General features: G+C 36.0%; 4 protein-coding genes across 4 annotated transcripts; 2 read left to right on the top strand and 2 right to left on the bottom strand.

The window, feature by feature from the left end:
* Nucleotides 1-28: 28 nt before the first annotated feature.
* LOC134791424 (zinc finger protein 59-like) lies at nt 29-2,989 on the top strand. Its single transcript, XM_063762444.1, has 8 exons — nt 29-218; nt 315-441; nt 518-692; nt 775-992; nt 1,164-1,342; nt 1,848-2,043; nt 2,180-2,295; nt 2,845-2,989. The coding sequence occupies exons 1-8, from the start codon at nt 115-117 to the stop codon at nt 2,942-2,944; spliced, it is 1,215 nt and encodes a 404-aa protein (XP_063618514.1). The 5' UTR covers nt 29-114; the 3' UTR covers nt 2,945-2,989.
* A 204-nt stretch (nt 2,990-3,193) lies between these two features.
* LOC134791425 (ragulator complex protein LAMTOR2 homolog) lies at nt 3,194-3,879 on the bottom strand. The gene is made up of 2 exons (XM_063762445.1): nt 3,670-3,879; nt 3,194-3,592 (listed from the first exon to the last, which is right to left on the bottom strand). Exons 1-2 carry the CDS (start codon nt 3,735-3,737, stop codon nt 3,283-3,285), a joined length of 378 nt encoding a protein of 125 aa, XP_063618515.1. The 5' UTR covers nt 3,738-3,879; the 3' UTR covers nt 3,194-3,282.
* An 890-nt stretch (nt 3,880-4,769) lies between these two features.
* LOC134791426 (protein SDA1 homolog) lies at nt 4,770-7,132 on the bottom strand. Its single transcript, XM_063762446.1, has one exon. The coding sequence runs from the start codon at nt 7,021-7,023 to the stop codon at nt 4,840-4,842; it is 2,184 nt and encodes a 727-aa protein (XP_063618516.1). The 5' UTR covers nt 7,024-7,132; the 3' UTR covers nt 4,770-4,839.
* A 271-nt stretch (nt 7,133-7,403) lies between these two features.
* On the top strand, nt 7,404-13,728 carry LOC134791427 (ER lumen protein-retaining receptor). The gene is made up of 5 exons (XM_063762447.1): nt 7,404-7,578; nt 7,704-7,963; nt 8,517-8,663; nt 9,834-9,939; nt 12,285-13,728. Exons 1-5 carry the CDS (start codon nt 7,488-7,490, stop codon nt 12,317-12,319), a joined length of 639 nt encoding a protein of 212 aa, XP_063618517.1. The 5' UTR covers nt 7,404-7,487; the 3' UTR covers nt 12,320-13,728.
* Nucleotides 13,729-13,841: the final 113 nt, after the last annotated feature.

Here is a 13,841-nt window from a genome sequence, read left to right on the forward strand (position 1 = left end):
TCAAGCATACTGGTGGTTTACTGTAAAAGTTTTGATCAGTTTTGTTATTGATTACATTGTAAATATTACTCTTATTTTTAAGAAAACGAGTAGACAATATTTTTAACTATTCCAATGAGCTCAATTCAGCTAGCAGAGTATGTTTTATGGAAGTCCATTAAGCAAAAACGCGAAGATGAATACGAAAATCAAGAATCACAGTTTTCATTAAGAAAATCGTATGTTTATAAACTATTAATTATGAAGCTCTTTATATTAGTAATTTGGAAATGGTTTAAACAGCTTGGCATTTGTTACGGGTTTCTTTGTTTTAGTGACGAGATTGTATTTCCGAATGAGATGATTTGCAGAGTCTGCACTAGCCCTGCCGACATACCTATCACAAGCAAAATTGATGGAATTGATATTTCGTGTGCAATTAGAACTGTATCTTATGTTTGGGTGAGTGGAAGTATTTTTTTTGTTGACAACTTTTTTTTAAATTAATATACCTATTGATTAAAAAAATTACTTATAGGTAAGTAGTGCAGATTCTTACCCGAAATATATCTGTAAGAACTGCTTAGAAGAACTGAAAGTGGCCTTATCCTTTAAGAAAAAATGTGAGGCTTCAGATTCATGGTTTCGCCAAACACAATCCAGAAAAGCTTCTTCAGATTCATGGTTTCGCCAAACACAATCCAGAAAAGCTTGTGAGTATACCTTTTTATGTAATTTGGTTGAGTCTCGCTATTTTCTATCTCTACAATTCTAACTTTGATTTTGTATGCTTAGACAATCATGCCGCCTCAATAGTGAAGCATGATTTCACCTTTATCATTAATCAAATGATGGAAAGAAGATCCAGCCGGCTTGCTATTAAGAGAGAACATGGGAGTAGTAAAAGTAAGAAAGTCAATGTATGGGGTCTTAGAGAAACCAATGTAGGAATTAAAGACACATCTAAGAAAACAATAAAATGCCAAAGGTGCGACCTCACATTTGATTCAAAGGTTAGTTTCTTTAATTTGTAATATTTCATTAGTGCTAGTTAGTTTATAGCTCATTACTGTTAAATGAAAAGTAGAGTTACCTGTTAAATGAAAAGTAGAGTTACACATGCTGTAACATGTTTAATGTCCTTCATTAAATCAAATGTGAACTGTAAGTTTAAATGGTTTCAGGATTTGTTGAAAGAGCACCGTGTCAAACAAAACTGCATTTGTCCTCCTTGTCCAATATGTGGGAAACTTGTCTCTAACCTGGGAAGACACAAGAAAACTGTACATTTGCGGACTGAGAAGTACACCTGTCACATTTGTGGCAAAATATGCTACACAGCAGGGTCATTGAGGAATCACTTGTAAGCTTCAAAAATGACCTAGGTTTTGTAGAGAATTTCTAAGTATTTAAAAGTACCGTATTGGCACAGAATAACTAATATTCACTCCTTCACCAAAGTCAGATTTAGGTATAAAATTATACCTATACTCGCCGCCTGCAACAAAATTGAAACTTATAACTGCGCATGAACCGTGAATCTCCTTTGCGCGAGCGCCACGTGACACGACTATCGTGCGGTCGAGCGGCAGCCCACTGCCATACGCCTGCCGCTCCGCGCGGCGCGCCGGCCAAATGTACCTAAACTGCGCAGTGACACCCCCCTGGTATTGGTAACATGTAATGCTTGAAGTAAGATACAAAACTCAAGTATATCTCAAATATGGTACATAAACTTGTGTAAAGTGCCAGAAGCCCCACCAGCTTGTCTATTTTACGTCAACTAGTTTTACTTATATAAGTCAACCAATTTAATTTCCAGGCCTACATTCATACATTCTCTAATTAGTTAAAATAAATGATTGCAGGTTATTACACTCAGATAAATGTAATTTCCCCTGCCCATTGTGTCCATACAAAGGCAAGCAGCAGGCTTACCTAACTCTTCACATGAGAATACACACAGGCGAGAGGCCCTACTTGTGTTCCGAGTGTCCTGCAAAGTTCGTCAACCCAAGCAACCTGAGGAAACATCAGCTCACACATTCTAGTAAAAAGTTTGAGGTAAAATTGTTGAATATGATTATATCATTTTTTTATATATATATATTATTTTTTGACAAATGACATGTATTTTTAAGAGATTGAAAATATTGCTGCTGTTAGAAAATTAATTTAACATTTATAATTTATGTTACAGTGTAGTAAATGCAAGAAACAATTCCGGTTAAAGAAATCACTACAGGAACATTATGACGCTGCCCATTTAAATGTTAGATATAGATGCACTGTTTGCGGTCGCGATTTATGGACAAGGTAAGGTTTTACCACAGAATAAATGATAGTAGAGTTAGACCGTAAAAAGTCTGCAGCGATTTTGATAGCCCACGCAGTGCAAGTGTCATTTTAAATGTCAAACTTCTATGAAATTATGACGTATAAATAACACTTACACTGCGTGGGCTATCAAATCCGCTGCAGACTTTTATTGGTGCTACTATACTACCATATCAAGGTGAGGTTAAACAGAAATAAATCTGAATTTGTATTATCTGTTCCCAAATTTAAGAACATGTTTGAAATGAAGAAAAAATTGAAAATATCTATGCTATATTGCATATCCTTTCAATGTTATTAAAGAGGGTGTCTAGCTGCCTCAGCCTTAAGTCTGGCATCCCAGTTGGGATTTTGTATCTTGCCTGAGGCAGTTATCTTCAGCATCTTTCCTTTGTTGTTCAAATATAATCATTATTTAAGAAAATCGGTGTGAATTTCTTTAGTTCATAGAAAATCATGTTTTCAGTCACAGCTACCCTCATTGCCCCATTTGAAATGCCACCCTGTATAAATATTGTTTTGTTTCAGGCGGAAACTGCTGAGTCATGAGTTAAGAGTACATAACCGAGAAAAACATAAGTTGTATAAAGAAGTGCATAAAGTTGTCCTCAATGATAAAAATGATTGAGTATAATATAGTACATGTATACTCAGAACTTTCTTTTATTTATACAGTTAAAATGTAATTCAATGTCTAGATATAATATTTGGATGGTGTTTAGCAAAAATGAGTCATCCCACATCCATTTTGCAATAAAATGTCAACTTTAAGCGTCAATATTTTGAGTTGACATCTTATTGAAAAATTAATGTGGGTTGACTCATTATTGCGTATCAGCATCCATTTATAATATAATATGTTATTGAAATAAAATAATTGTCAAGGTACTTGCATTTTTATTTTTTAAATAGGTATATGTATAAAATTGTAATAGATAAACACTTAAGGCTAAAGATGTCAAGATATTATGAGTTAGCAACTTGTTTCAAAGGCCCCTCTAAATACTGTGCTATAGCATTAATCTTCTCTTTCAATATTCCGAATCCCACAGATTCTTTGGCATATAAGCACAGCAGTAAATTAGCTACTTGGGTAATTGCAATTTTTCCATTATTACAATCTACCAATATTAAGTGCAATTTGTCTTCTTTGAAAACATTTTTGCCGTTCTTTTCATATGCAGACCACACGTTACTCGCAATCGCAGCAGTGACTCTGGCATCTTTGTCATTGTATCCAGAATATGCCAAAAGAGCTCCTTGATGGTTCAGCAACCTGTTAATAAAAAAATATAAGTAGTGGTTATGAGCAACCAGCAACATAATTTTTTTTATTTACTTCGTGATACGTACAATGTGTTTTCTACTCCTCCCGTGTTTGCTTGGCTTAGGACCTGAGTCAACGCCTTTGGCTTTAACATTGCGATGATAGTACAACAAGACCAGAAACTTTTGATCACTGTTATTTACGTCAGAGAACACTTTTCGAAGCGAAGTAACGTATTTGCATTAATTTGTGTGTACCAATCCAATATTCTTTATGAACCAAAATTGCCAAAATGTTTCAAAATCTTAAATCATTGGTGAAAATACATACTTGGTTTGACATTTACAAAATATGACGATGCTAATGACACTGACAGGTGGCTGAGGCTACCAACATGAAGTTATATATTAATGGGGTTGGCCGGTGGAAGTTTTTAGCAGATGGCGCCATCATAGCTTGCCCCGTCAATCCCTAGAATTGTGTCAAATTTTTGTTTTTTTAATACCCTGGATGCCAGCTCTTTAAGCCAAATCTCATAGAAAAAGGGGCAAGCTATGATGGCGCCATCTAGGCAAACCTTTGACAGTTGCCAACCCCATTCCAAATTCATTCTAGATCCGTGCTACCAACATAAGAAATAAAAGGTTGTGTTCATGGATGGTAGGATCCTATAGGTGACCTGTACGCAATGCGACGAAATTAAAAACACGTTTTAACATTCCTGACAACATATCAAAAACAACTTACGTAATTTGGTCGGGTTATTTGTTACCCTCCATAAAGCGCTGCGCTTTCTCTCCTACTCCTACTGAAAGATATATAAGACTATCTCGCTCGGTCATTTCCCCCCCACCGCCCATGCCAGATCCAGTTATACTACATTCATGGCTGCGTTCTAATTTTCGAATACACACGGGGCTTTATTGCGTACATAACGTACATTATACAATTGGTTTGCGATTAAATAAAACTGTACTGGTAAAGGGTAACCCCTTATTCATAAACGTTTACTAAAGTTGACAAGCCGATAATAATCCTTTGTCCCTATCCGACGTACTGGTATGTTGAAAAGGGACAAACGATTATTATCGGCTTGTTAACTTAGTAAACGTTTATGAATAAGGGGGTAGTCTCTTCACCATTCACCTTCAATACAAAATAGGATGCGTGGAATTAAATAAAAAGCTTGTAAAGGAAACAACAAATATTTCAAAGAAAACAATACAGAGTTGAGAAAAGGTACATTTTAATTTTCATTATTTCATTTTCTTCTGCTTGATCAAGTAATTTCTGAAAGCAATCTGTTTGTCTTTAAATGATCGTTTGATTTTGCCCTTAGCTTTATGTTTGACCATTTGATAGTTCTTAGTTTTCCTCTTTTCTCGGTTAGTTTTAGAGCAATGTATATTCTTCCTTCTATCTTTATAACCAAATTTGTTTCTCTCTTCTCGTCCCTTGAGAACTGATTCCAATCTAGCATGTTTGTCATGCTTCCTCTTTTTGTGAATATTCTCAATAGCAGAGAGCTGGACTAATTCTCCAGACTCCTCTTCATCTTCTACAACACTCTTGTTTCTCTTTACTCCACTCACATGTTTCTTAACCTGTGCAGCATCAATTCTCTTAAAATCGTCATCAGTGAAAATAGTTTCCATTGCTATATTTCTTGCAGTTTCAACTTTCTCTGCAATATCTTCTTTATTTAACTTTCTTTTGGCTTTTAATGTTTTCCTAGTGTTTACATTATCAATGTTTGCTTCATTTCTTTCTGGTTGGTTATCTTCGCTTCCTGCATCTTCATCATTGTCTTCTTCTTCTTCGACAACCTCTTCTTCCTCTTCTTCTCCATCATCACTATCTTCATCACTGTCAGATATATCAATTTCTGACTCATCTGAATTAACATCCACCCAGTCATCACTATCAGACTCATTACCCTTTTTCTTGTTTCCTTTCTTTTTCTTTTTCTCATCCTCAGTGATATCCTTCTTTTCTAGAAGAACTTCAGAGCCCGGCACATAGTCCTTGATGTCCATATCACCATATTTCTTTGTTTTTAGCTCTAAGGAAGCTTCAGTTGGCCTTCCCCTGTCTTTTTTGTGCAGAAGAGTGGGCATTGAATGTCTGTATAGCTGAATGAGTGATCTGGCAGCCATCATGACTGATTTTTCTTTGTAGTTTTTATACTGTACTAAATCTCTCAACAGGTCCTCTGTGATAGCAAGAGGACAGCGGGCACAGATCTCTCTTACTGCATTTAATCCAACAGCCATAACATCTGTGGAGTTCCTTTCTGTGATAAAATTATTTGCAATAGCCCTCATAACTGGTTCTATAATTTCAGCTGGTACCAGTTCATGGGACGCCTGGGCCGCAAACTGAAGTATTCTAGTGACTTCTCTCTGATGTGGCAGCAGGAGCCTTGCAATGAATGGATAGTAGTTAAACAAGAACAAATTGTGCAATCCAATAAGCCTTGAGATGACATCAAGGCACATGAGTTTTACTTCAAATCTTTCATTAGATGACTCCATTAATTTGAACAGTTTCTCAGCAAAACCTTGTGGGTTGTTAAGTAAGTGCAGTGCAGAGAAATTAAATACAGGAGCCTTTTCCTTCTTCTTTTTTAACTTCTTTGCTACTTTCTTCACTTTTTCAACCATCTTATCTCTTTTCCTTGTTTTTTTGTTAAATTTATTGGCAATCATGGTGTCCCTTGGATCCACTTCATCTTCACTGTCCGAGTTCTCCTCCTTTTCAGCCTCGTCTCGGCCCAAAAAGAATTTTAATGAAGCAACCATAACCTTAGTTACTTTGGAAAAACATCCGATGTCAGCAATTATGTTCACTGTCTTCTGATCATTCCAGATATTCTTATGATAAAGCTCTATTAAAATATCCAATGATAATTTTGCAGCTTTGGCATCAGAATTCCTCAGCATGGAAAACATAAAGTTCTGCAGTGTTGAATTAAATTTCATATCTTTATGCTTCATATTCATGTTCTTAATATCTGTTATGATATGAGTTTTTAAGAACTCCCTCAAGTGCTTGTCTTGACATTTCAATAAGTTGAAAAACAGTTCCAACAAATCAAAAGGTGTGATGAAATTTTTGTTTCTCAGTAAAATTAAACATTTACACAATGCAAGACGCATATCATTGTGCAAAGTCGTGTTGTGACTTTTTAAGATATCAATTATTTTCTGAGGAAAAAATTTCATGTCGTCCAAATAGCACTGGGCCACTTGAGCTAGGAACATAGACTGTTCATCTAATTTCTTGTTGTATTGCGTCGGATTAAGGTTAAATATCTCCAAAGTGGTTTCAAAATGAGCCAATTGCTGATTGAATTCTTCTTTATATGATTCTGGATCCCTCTTGATTAGATTTTGCAGTTGCGTGAGGTTGTTGGGCAGCTGATTATTATGGCGTACCATTTTGAGAGCTCAAGTTAAATTTACAAGAAATCACTAATTCACATCATTTGAAATAAACTTCTGAATCTATTTGTTACGTTACGTCTTTACATTTGCACATGAGGTCACGTTTGTAGGGTTTCAGAAAACTAACCTCAAATTAATATCTGTCAAGTGAGCTGTCAAACATTGCACTGCATTTCCACGTTTTAAATTGAGGCTTAAACAGCGTCTGTCTTTGGTTAAAATATTTCGATATTGAATAAATTGATTAACATTAATAATTTTACATATTAAAATTACTTAATCAAGGGCCGAAACGTGCTCTATGTGATGAATGAAGATATGGGGATACATTTTGATTATCTGTCTTCTCAAACAAGAATGAAGAAGGTTCTGTCATTCAGCCACGTCATTTTCGCTTGATAGATGATAGTATACGCGGCGTTAAAAAGATAAGGAGTAGTGCACTAAAATATTAAACCATGAATATATTCCGTTTACTTGGTGATTTGTCCCACCTTCTAGCTATTATTATACTATTACTTAAAATATGGAAAACGAGATCATGTGCAGGTACAATATGATTCCACTTTGGGTAGTAACATGACCGGCATGCTCGGCGTCTGTTATGTTATGTGGAGTGATCGTCGAAGAGTATTCAGTCATAATTAACGTATTGGTTTTCTGTCTATTTACAGGTATATCAGGAAAATCGCAGATACTCTTTGCAATTGTGTATACGATGCGATATTTAGATCTGTTGACGACTTACGTGTCTGCTTATAACACTGTTATGAAACTGGTGTTCATCGTCGCCTCTTGCGCTACTGTGTATTTGATCTACGTCAAGTTCAGAGCCACCTATGACCACAACCATGACACGTTCAGAATTGAGTTTCTGTTGGTTCCATGCTTTGTGCTGGCGCTGCTGATTCACCATGACTTCACTGTGCTAGAGGTGAGTCTTTTAAAAAATACCAATTAGCTACTTATAACATTTTTTCACCCAAACTTAATATTTATACACAGTGAGAGGATTGTGGTATGTGTATTTATGGCTTGACTTATCTTACAAGGAGTTTACATCTCATTTTTAAGGTTCCATACCCAAAGGGTAAAAACGGGACCCTATTACTAAGACTCCACTGTCCGTCTGTCTGTCACCAGGCTGTATCTCATGAACCGTGATAGCTAGACGGTTGAAATTTTCACAGATGATGTATTTCTGTTGCCGCTATAACAACAAATACTAAAAACAGAATAAATATTTAAGTGGGGCTCCCATACAACAAACATGATTTTGCTGTTTTTTGCGTAATGGTAAGGAACCCTTTGTGTGCGAATCCGACTTGCACTTGGCCAATTTTTTTAATGGATTGAATTTATCATAAGTAGTCTCCCAACCATTATTTAACATGGTTTCTAAAAAAAAAATTTACCTTCAATAATTCCATTCCAGAGAAGAGAAGGTGCTTTCAAATTGATAGTAATAATATTTGTGTCATTTTCAGGTCATGTGGACCTTCTCCATTTACTTGGAATCAGTCGCCATCCTGCCGCAGCTGTTCTTAGTATCGAAGACGGGTGAAGCGGAGAGCATCACTTCTCATTACCTGTTTGCCCTTGGATCTTACCGAGCACTCTATTTACTTAACTGGGTAATTATTATTATTTGTTACTTACTATACCATTATTAATGAAATTTTAATGCATTCACCATCTCTGACATAATGCTGTGATTCTTAGCATAAGGTTTGAATAGTATCATTAAGATCCAATATGATACCGACAACAGCCCTTGTACTGGATGGTTTGGTTAGTGTTGTCATAATAAAATTGTTCAAACCAATTTGTCAGTCACTAAGAACCAGGAAAACTATACTCATCCTGTTCTTTTGGGTGCTAGTACTATGATTGAAATGAGACAGTCCTTTGACAAACTATACAATACAACTACAACTGACACCCAAATTTCTATTGAAATTTTTATTTTATTGAATTGTTTACTCATAATTATGGTTTGAAGTCCCCCGGACCCTTATTTGGATACAATTTCTAAAGCATTTTTACAATTTTACTTGTAAAAATTATTACTGACGTACTTTGACTGTAGTTTAACTTGTAATGTTCCTATTAATAAATTATTACAATAGAGTTGGATAAGATTCAAGATAAAGTCATTGACTGTGTATACAGATATGTTTTAGCTGGATGCATTTTTCTACAGTTATAGTAGTATCACAGAATAAATAATAGTACTAAGTACAGAAGACTCACTCTCTAACAAAACGCGTCTGTTACGATCAGCACAGATATGGCCGCTAGGTGGCGATAGCGCCACGCGCGGCTTATGGCAAACCCCAAAATTGGGGCCGAAGGATGCACTTTTAGCTACCTGTAGCAAAGCGACGAAATCGCGGAGTGAGACACGCCTGGTAGTATCCAGTATTAGATTTAGTAAATTGATAACAGTAAAAAAATCGGGCAGTATAAACGGATTCATACTACGACCGTTAAAAAAAAACAAATAATCAAAACCATCATTATAACTTTTAACCATACTTAACCTTTTCGACGCCGTGTCAAACATAAAAGCAGCCACCCGGACGCCACGTCACCGAAGTGTCAAAACTGAAATTAAACTTTATGCATATGCACGTAGGTCTATGTTGCTCTGTGGTCTGTGACCGATTAATCAATCTTTGGCGTTGAACCTGCGGTGCGGATATATCGGTCATTGGCGTCCAAAAGGTTAAAGAATTACGTCACGTGCAAGAAAGTGTTACCTATTTAGTATTTAGATGCAATGATTGTATTTTGGTTTTCAGGTGTACCGCTACGTCGTGGAGGATCATTACGAGCTAATCGCTATCATTGCTGGCGTCGTGCAGACTGTCCTGTACTGCGATTTCTTCTATCTTTACATCACGAAAGGTAAACATAATTATTTCAATTGGTGATTTGCATAATGGTGGAGGGTCATAGCATGTAGATATGTTCTATACGAGCATCAAACTGTTTAGTGGCTAAGGGTGGTATTCCATCTGTCCAATATCTTGGTCCAATATTATTGCGTCTCACTCTCTCATTAAGCAAAATGTGAGACAAAATACACATTGGACAGATGGAATACCACCCTAAAGTAAGGCCACTAAGCACGAAGAATTTCGCACATTTACCCGCCTCTTCCTGTCTCTATCGCACGCGCATAATTATATTGCTGTTTCGCCGGCATCATGGGCGGGACAGCAATATAATTACGTGCTTGCGATAGAGATAGAAACAGGCGAGTCAATGTACGAAATTCTTAGCGTCCTTACATTAGGTAGTGTAGAGCAATGGTTCTTGATCTATCATTGATAAGGATATTTTTTGTCCCTTACTACACACTGTTTGGAAAGGCAAGAAATATTCTGTTAATAAACTCCCCGACCACTTTAAGTTAAGGGCCAGTTGCACCAACCACAATTAACGGACTGATCAAAGTCAAGCAGCAGAGAACTACAGCTTGGCAAAAAAGAGTAGAAATTAAAAAGTGGCAACACTGTAGTGTCATCCCGTTTTCTTATATGTATTGGTTTGAAAAGGACGACACTACAGTGTTGTCACTTTTTAATTTCTACTCTTTTTTGCCAAGCTGTATGAAACTTTCCATACAATAAAATTTACTGAACGCAAAACGGTGACAGACGGTTGGGTGCAACCGACCCTAAGTGTTTCCTGGAAACCATCGGTGATCCGTGGATCCTTTGGTGTAACGAAAAGCATTATTTCGAACCTGGGGTAACTACCCCTGAGGGGCGTTTTGTGAATTAAGTGGCCTAATTTCGTAAGACCCACCATACAAAGATTTCCTTTTTATTAATTTGAACCTTGCAGTATAATAAATTCGGATTATTTTCGTTTGTTTGAGAAAGCAATGATACAAAAGAAATGCTATTCTATTTGGTTTATGTAAGGTTCTATTTAGATTGAAACTGAGTGATCCTTGTAAATTTGTGATGCATATTGTGCCTTACGAGGTTAAAATCAAGTTAACCCGTGGCCCAGGAGACCGTAACTATTACGAGGGACAAGAAAAAGTTGATACTCCCCCTTAATAGATCATATAATTCACGAAGCGTAGCATGGCTTTTGATTAAGAGTAGAATAAAGAGCACACACATTCACATACGATTACGTATAGTTAACTCACGCTCGTCAGTTGTAAGAATCAGTAGAATTAAACGCGTGGGTTCATAGATGTATTCTAAATTGAACAGAATTGGATATTATGAGTATTACTCGTATGACCATCAATATGCATTCGTAAAAACGTTCTGTTTGTTATTTAAGAAAGTAAATTCAGAGATGTCTGTGTTCGTTATTCTAAATAAATATTATTGGGAACAATCTTACGTAGACTAAACCTCGTCGCAGGCTAAGCTTTTAGGGCTCATTTAGACGATGCGAGTTTCATTACATTGCGTGTTTTGATCGGTTGGTTGAATTAGACGTAACCAACAGTCCGCAATGTAACTAAAATCGCATGCGAGTTCGCGCGCCGTCTAAAACAGGTCTTATTATGGGGCGATGGTACATCCAAAATGCAGTTCATAGTGTAATAGAAAAGGTGTAAAGTCTGTAGCTGTAATATAATATATGTGTTATGTCGCTGGAAGGGCCCCATACATTATACAGTATCATCCATCCATCTTCTTTAGCCGTGAAACTTGGGGGCAGCACGGTTCTTTCTTAGATGTGAATAATATCAATAAACTTTAAATCAGGATATTCATGCTAGAAGTATTTAGCCTTTACTGGGACTCGAGCTCACAATCTCTTGGTTCTCACAAAATTGGTTAAATTAGAACAAATTTACTAAAGTTATCTAGTAACCATCCTCTGATAGCTCAGTTAAAAAACTTGGAAATGCCGGGCCGTGCCCCTAGCCAGCTGTGTGTTCTAATGTATTAAGAACTTCGTTCAAAAATGTGTGCAGTGGAACCCTTGGGACGCGAGTTCGACTTGCACTTGACCCAGGGGTCGGCAAACTTGAGAAGAGCCAACCGCAGTAGTAGTCACCGGTTTTAGGAATCTCAAACAGCCGCTTAATGTTGTGTTCAGTGTCTTAAGAACTCAGTTTTCATTTTATGAGCGGGTTCAAGAGCCGTAGTAGTACCCGCATATCTAGGCTGCGAGGCCGGTTCATTATTGCTCTTTACGTTTATATCACTTCAAGTCTAGAATAACTTTGTAGCTCTCTAGTTATTTACTTTACTTTATTTTTCTTTTTACAGTTCTAAAAGGAAAGAAGCTGCAACTGCCGGCTTAATGATGCAATAAAACTTTACACAGGTGTTGTGAAGGTGTTTTTATAAGCCAATAATTTACCTAAGATCTAGATATACAACCATTGTCAGTATAGTTGTGGAAATGTTGATTACTGAAACCAATTGTGTGAGGAATTTTATACTTAATTATTATTACTGTTTATTATAATTTGCGTAATTTTGATCAGTATAACGTTACGAGAGCGGTAAATTGATACTTGCATTGGCTGAATACAATATTTTTATGTTAATAAAATTATTAACACAGATCAAAATTGATTGCTTATTAGTTATTTGAACTGTTTCTTAAGCTTATTATAGATGAATTTTATCGTATGTATCGTATAATGTAATTGATAAATCCCTATCCCGTTTCCGTAGTTAATTTCAACAATTAATTAAGCTTCTTTATCTGTTAACATTGCCCTAATGAATGTACCTGTCGCTACATAAACCAGTTAAGCGTTAACCATAAAACTATCGTCTAGCCTCTATTTTCGCTACAAAACTAAAACTACCTACATGATAGCGGTTACGGCGTAGCACTACGAAATTAGCGTAGTGACTAACTTGTAAACATTTTGGAAGTCTTCTCAAAAGAAAATATTTTTAAGACTTGAATCCATTCTATAATATTAAATTAAGCTTGACAATATCTATCACTGATAGATGGAGGGATATTGATCTTTATAGTGTCCGAATGTGAATACTATTCAGTTTGCTCATCGATGATTTTAACATTGTATTTTCTATGGAAGCAATTTGAAATGATTTCTCTAGAATTCATGAAATCAAGGGCCATGTGCATTTTCAGTTTATAATAATTAGATAGTACCTAGTTACTACTATATTTACGATTTATATACATATAACACTAGAATGAAATACTTGAACATAAGATTACATACATGTTTACGAACTTAAAGAGGCAAGCAATTAAATAAATTTAGGATAAAATTTCCCCTGACTTAAACTCAAAATGTATGTGTAAGAGATTTCGGTTTTATATTGCGTAACGAGTTATGGCTTGTACTAATTATAGATCAAATTATTGAGTTTTTATATTTTACGCTGAGCTGCATTAAAAAGAACGAAAAAGTTTAGAGATTGCTGTAGTTTTTCATCAAGTAGCTTTGAGTCTATTTTGGTATATTACTATAAAACTGGATGTATGTAGGGAGTAATGGAGTATCCATTTGTCTCGCCGGATAGACAGATCAATTATGTCTAATTTAACGGTATATAATTGACGTAACTAACCGATAACCGATCGACAATGAGCCAAGCTTTGTTCCCAGCGGAGCAGCAATGGACAATTTGATGTATTTTTTTGCACCTCAGTGTCATTCAATAAAACATTGTATGTATTGTCTTGCAATAAAATGGTATCTAAATAAATTTGAAAGTGACATACTTGGGTCTTTTTTTAAAGGCGCACTTGCACCATCCCATTAAACCGGAGTTAACCCGTTATAAACCGTTAACCCAGTGTCAAATTGTACTGGTAACTGTGGTAACTCCAGG

This window comes from Cydia splendana, chromosome 6, assembly GCF_910591565.1.
Source record: "Cydia splendana chromosome 6, ilCydSple1.2, whole genome shotgun sequence".
Taxonomy (NCBI): Eukaryota; Metazoa; Arthropoda; class Insecta; order Lepidoptera; family Tortricidae; genus Cydia; species Cydia splendana.

What these genes read in the sequence shown, in the direction of transcription:
- LOC134791426 (XM_063762446.1), bottom strand. Translation starts at nt 7,023, where the DNA reads ATGGTACGCCATAATAATCAGCTGCCCAACAACCTCACGCAACTGCAA.
- LOC134791427 (XM_063762447.1), top strand. Translation starts at nt 7,488, where the DNA reads ATGAATATATTCCGTTTACTTGGTGATTTGTCCCACCTTCTAGCTATT. An exon ending in GAAAACGAGATCATGTGCAG is followed by an intron (nt 7,579 to 7,703) that starts GTACAATATGAT and finishes GTCTATTTACAG; the next exon opens with GTATATCAGGAAAATCGCAG. An exon ending in CACTCTATTTACTTAACTGG is followed by an intron (nt 8,664 to 9,833) that starts GTAATTATTATT and finishes TTTGGTTTTCAG; the next exon opens with GTGTACCGCTACGTCGTGGA.
- LOC134791424 (XM_063762444.1), top strand. Translation starts at nt 115, where the DNA reads ATGAGCTCAATTCAGCTAGCAGAGTATGTTTTATGGAAGTCCATTAAG. An exon ending in GAACTGTATCTTATGTTTGG is followed by an intron (nt 442 to 517) that starts GTGAGTGGAAGT and finishes AATTACTTATAG; the next exon opens with GTAAGTAGTGCAGATTCTTA. An exon ending in GGGTCATTGAGGAATCACTT is followed by an intron (nt 1,343 to 1,847) that starts GTAAGCTTCAAA and finishes AAATGATTGCAG; the next exon opens with GTTATTACACTCAGATAAAT.
- LOC134791425 (XM_063762445.1), bottom strand. Translation starts at nt 3,737, where the DNA reads ATGTTAAAGCCAAAGGCGTTGACTCAGGTCCTAAGCCAAGCAAACACG. An exon ending in GGAGGAGTAGAAAACACATT is followed by an intron (nt 3,593 to 3,669) that starts GTACGTATCACG and finishes TTTTATTAACAG; the next exon opens with GTTGCTGAACCATCAAGGAG.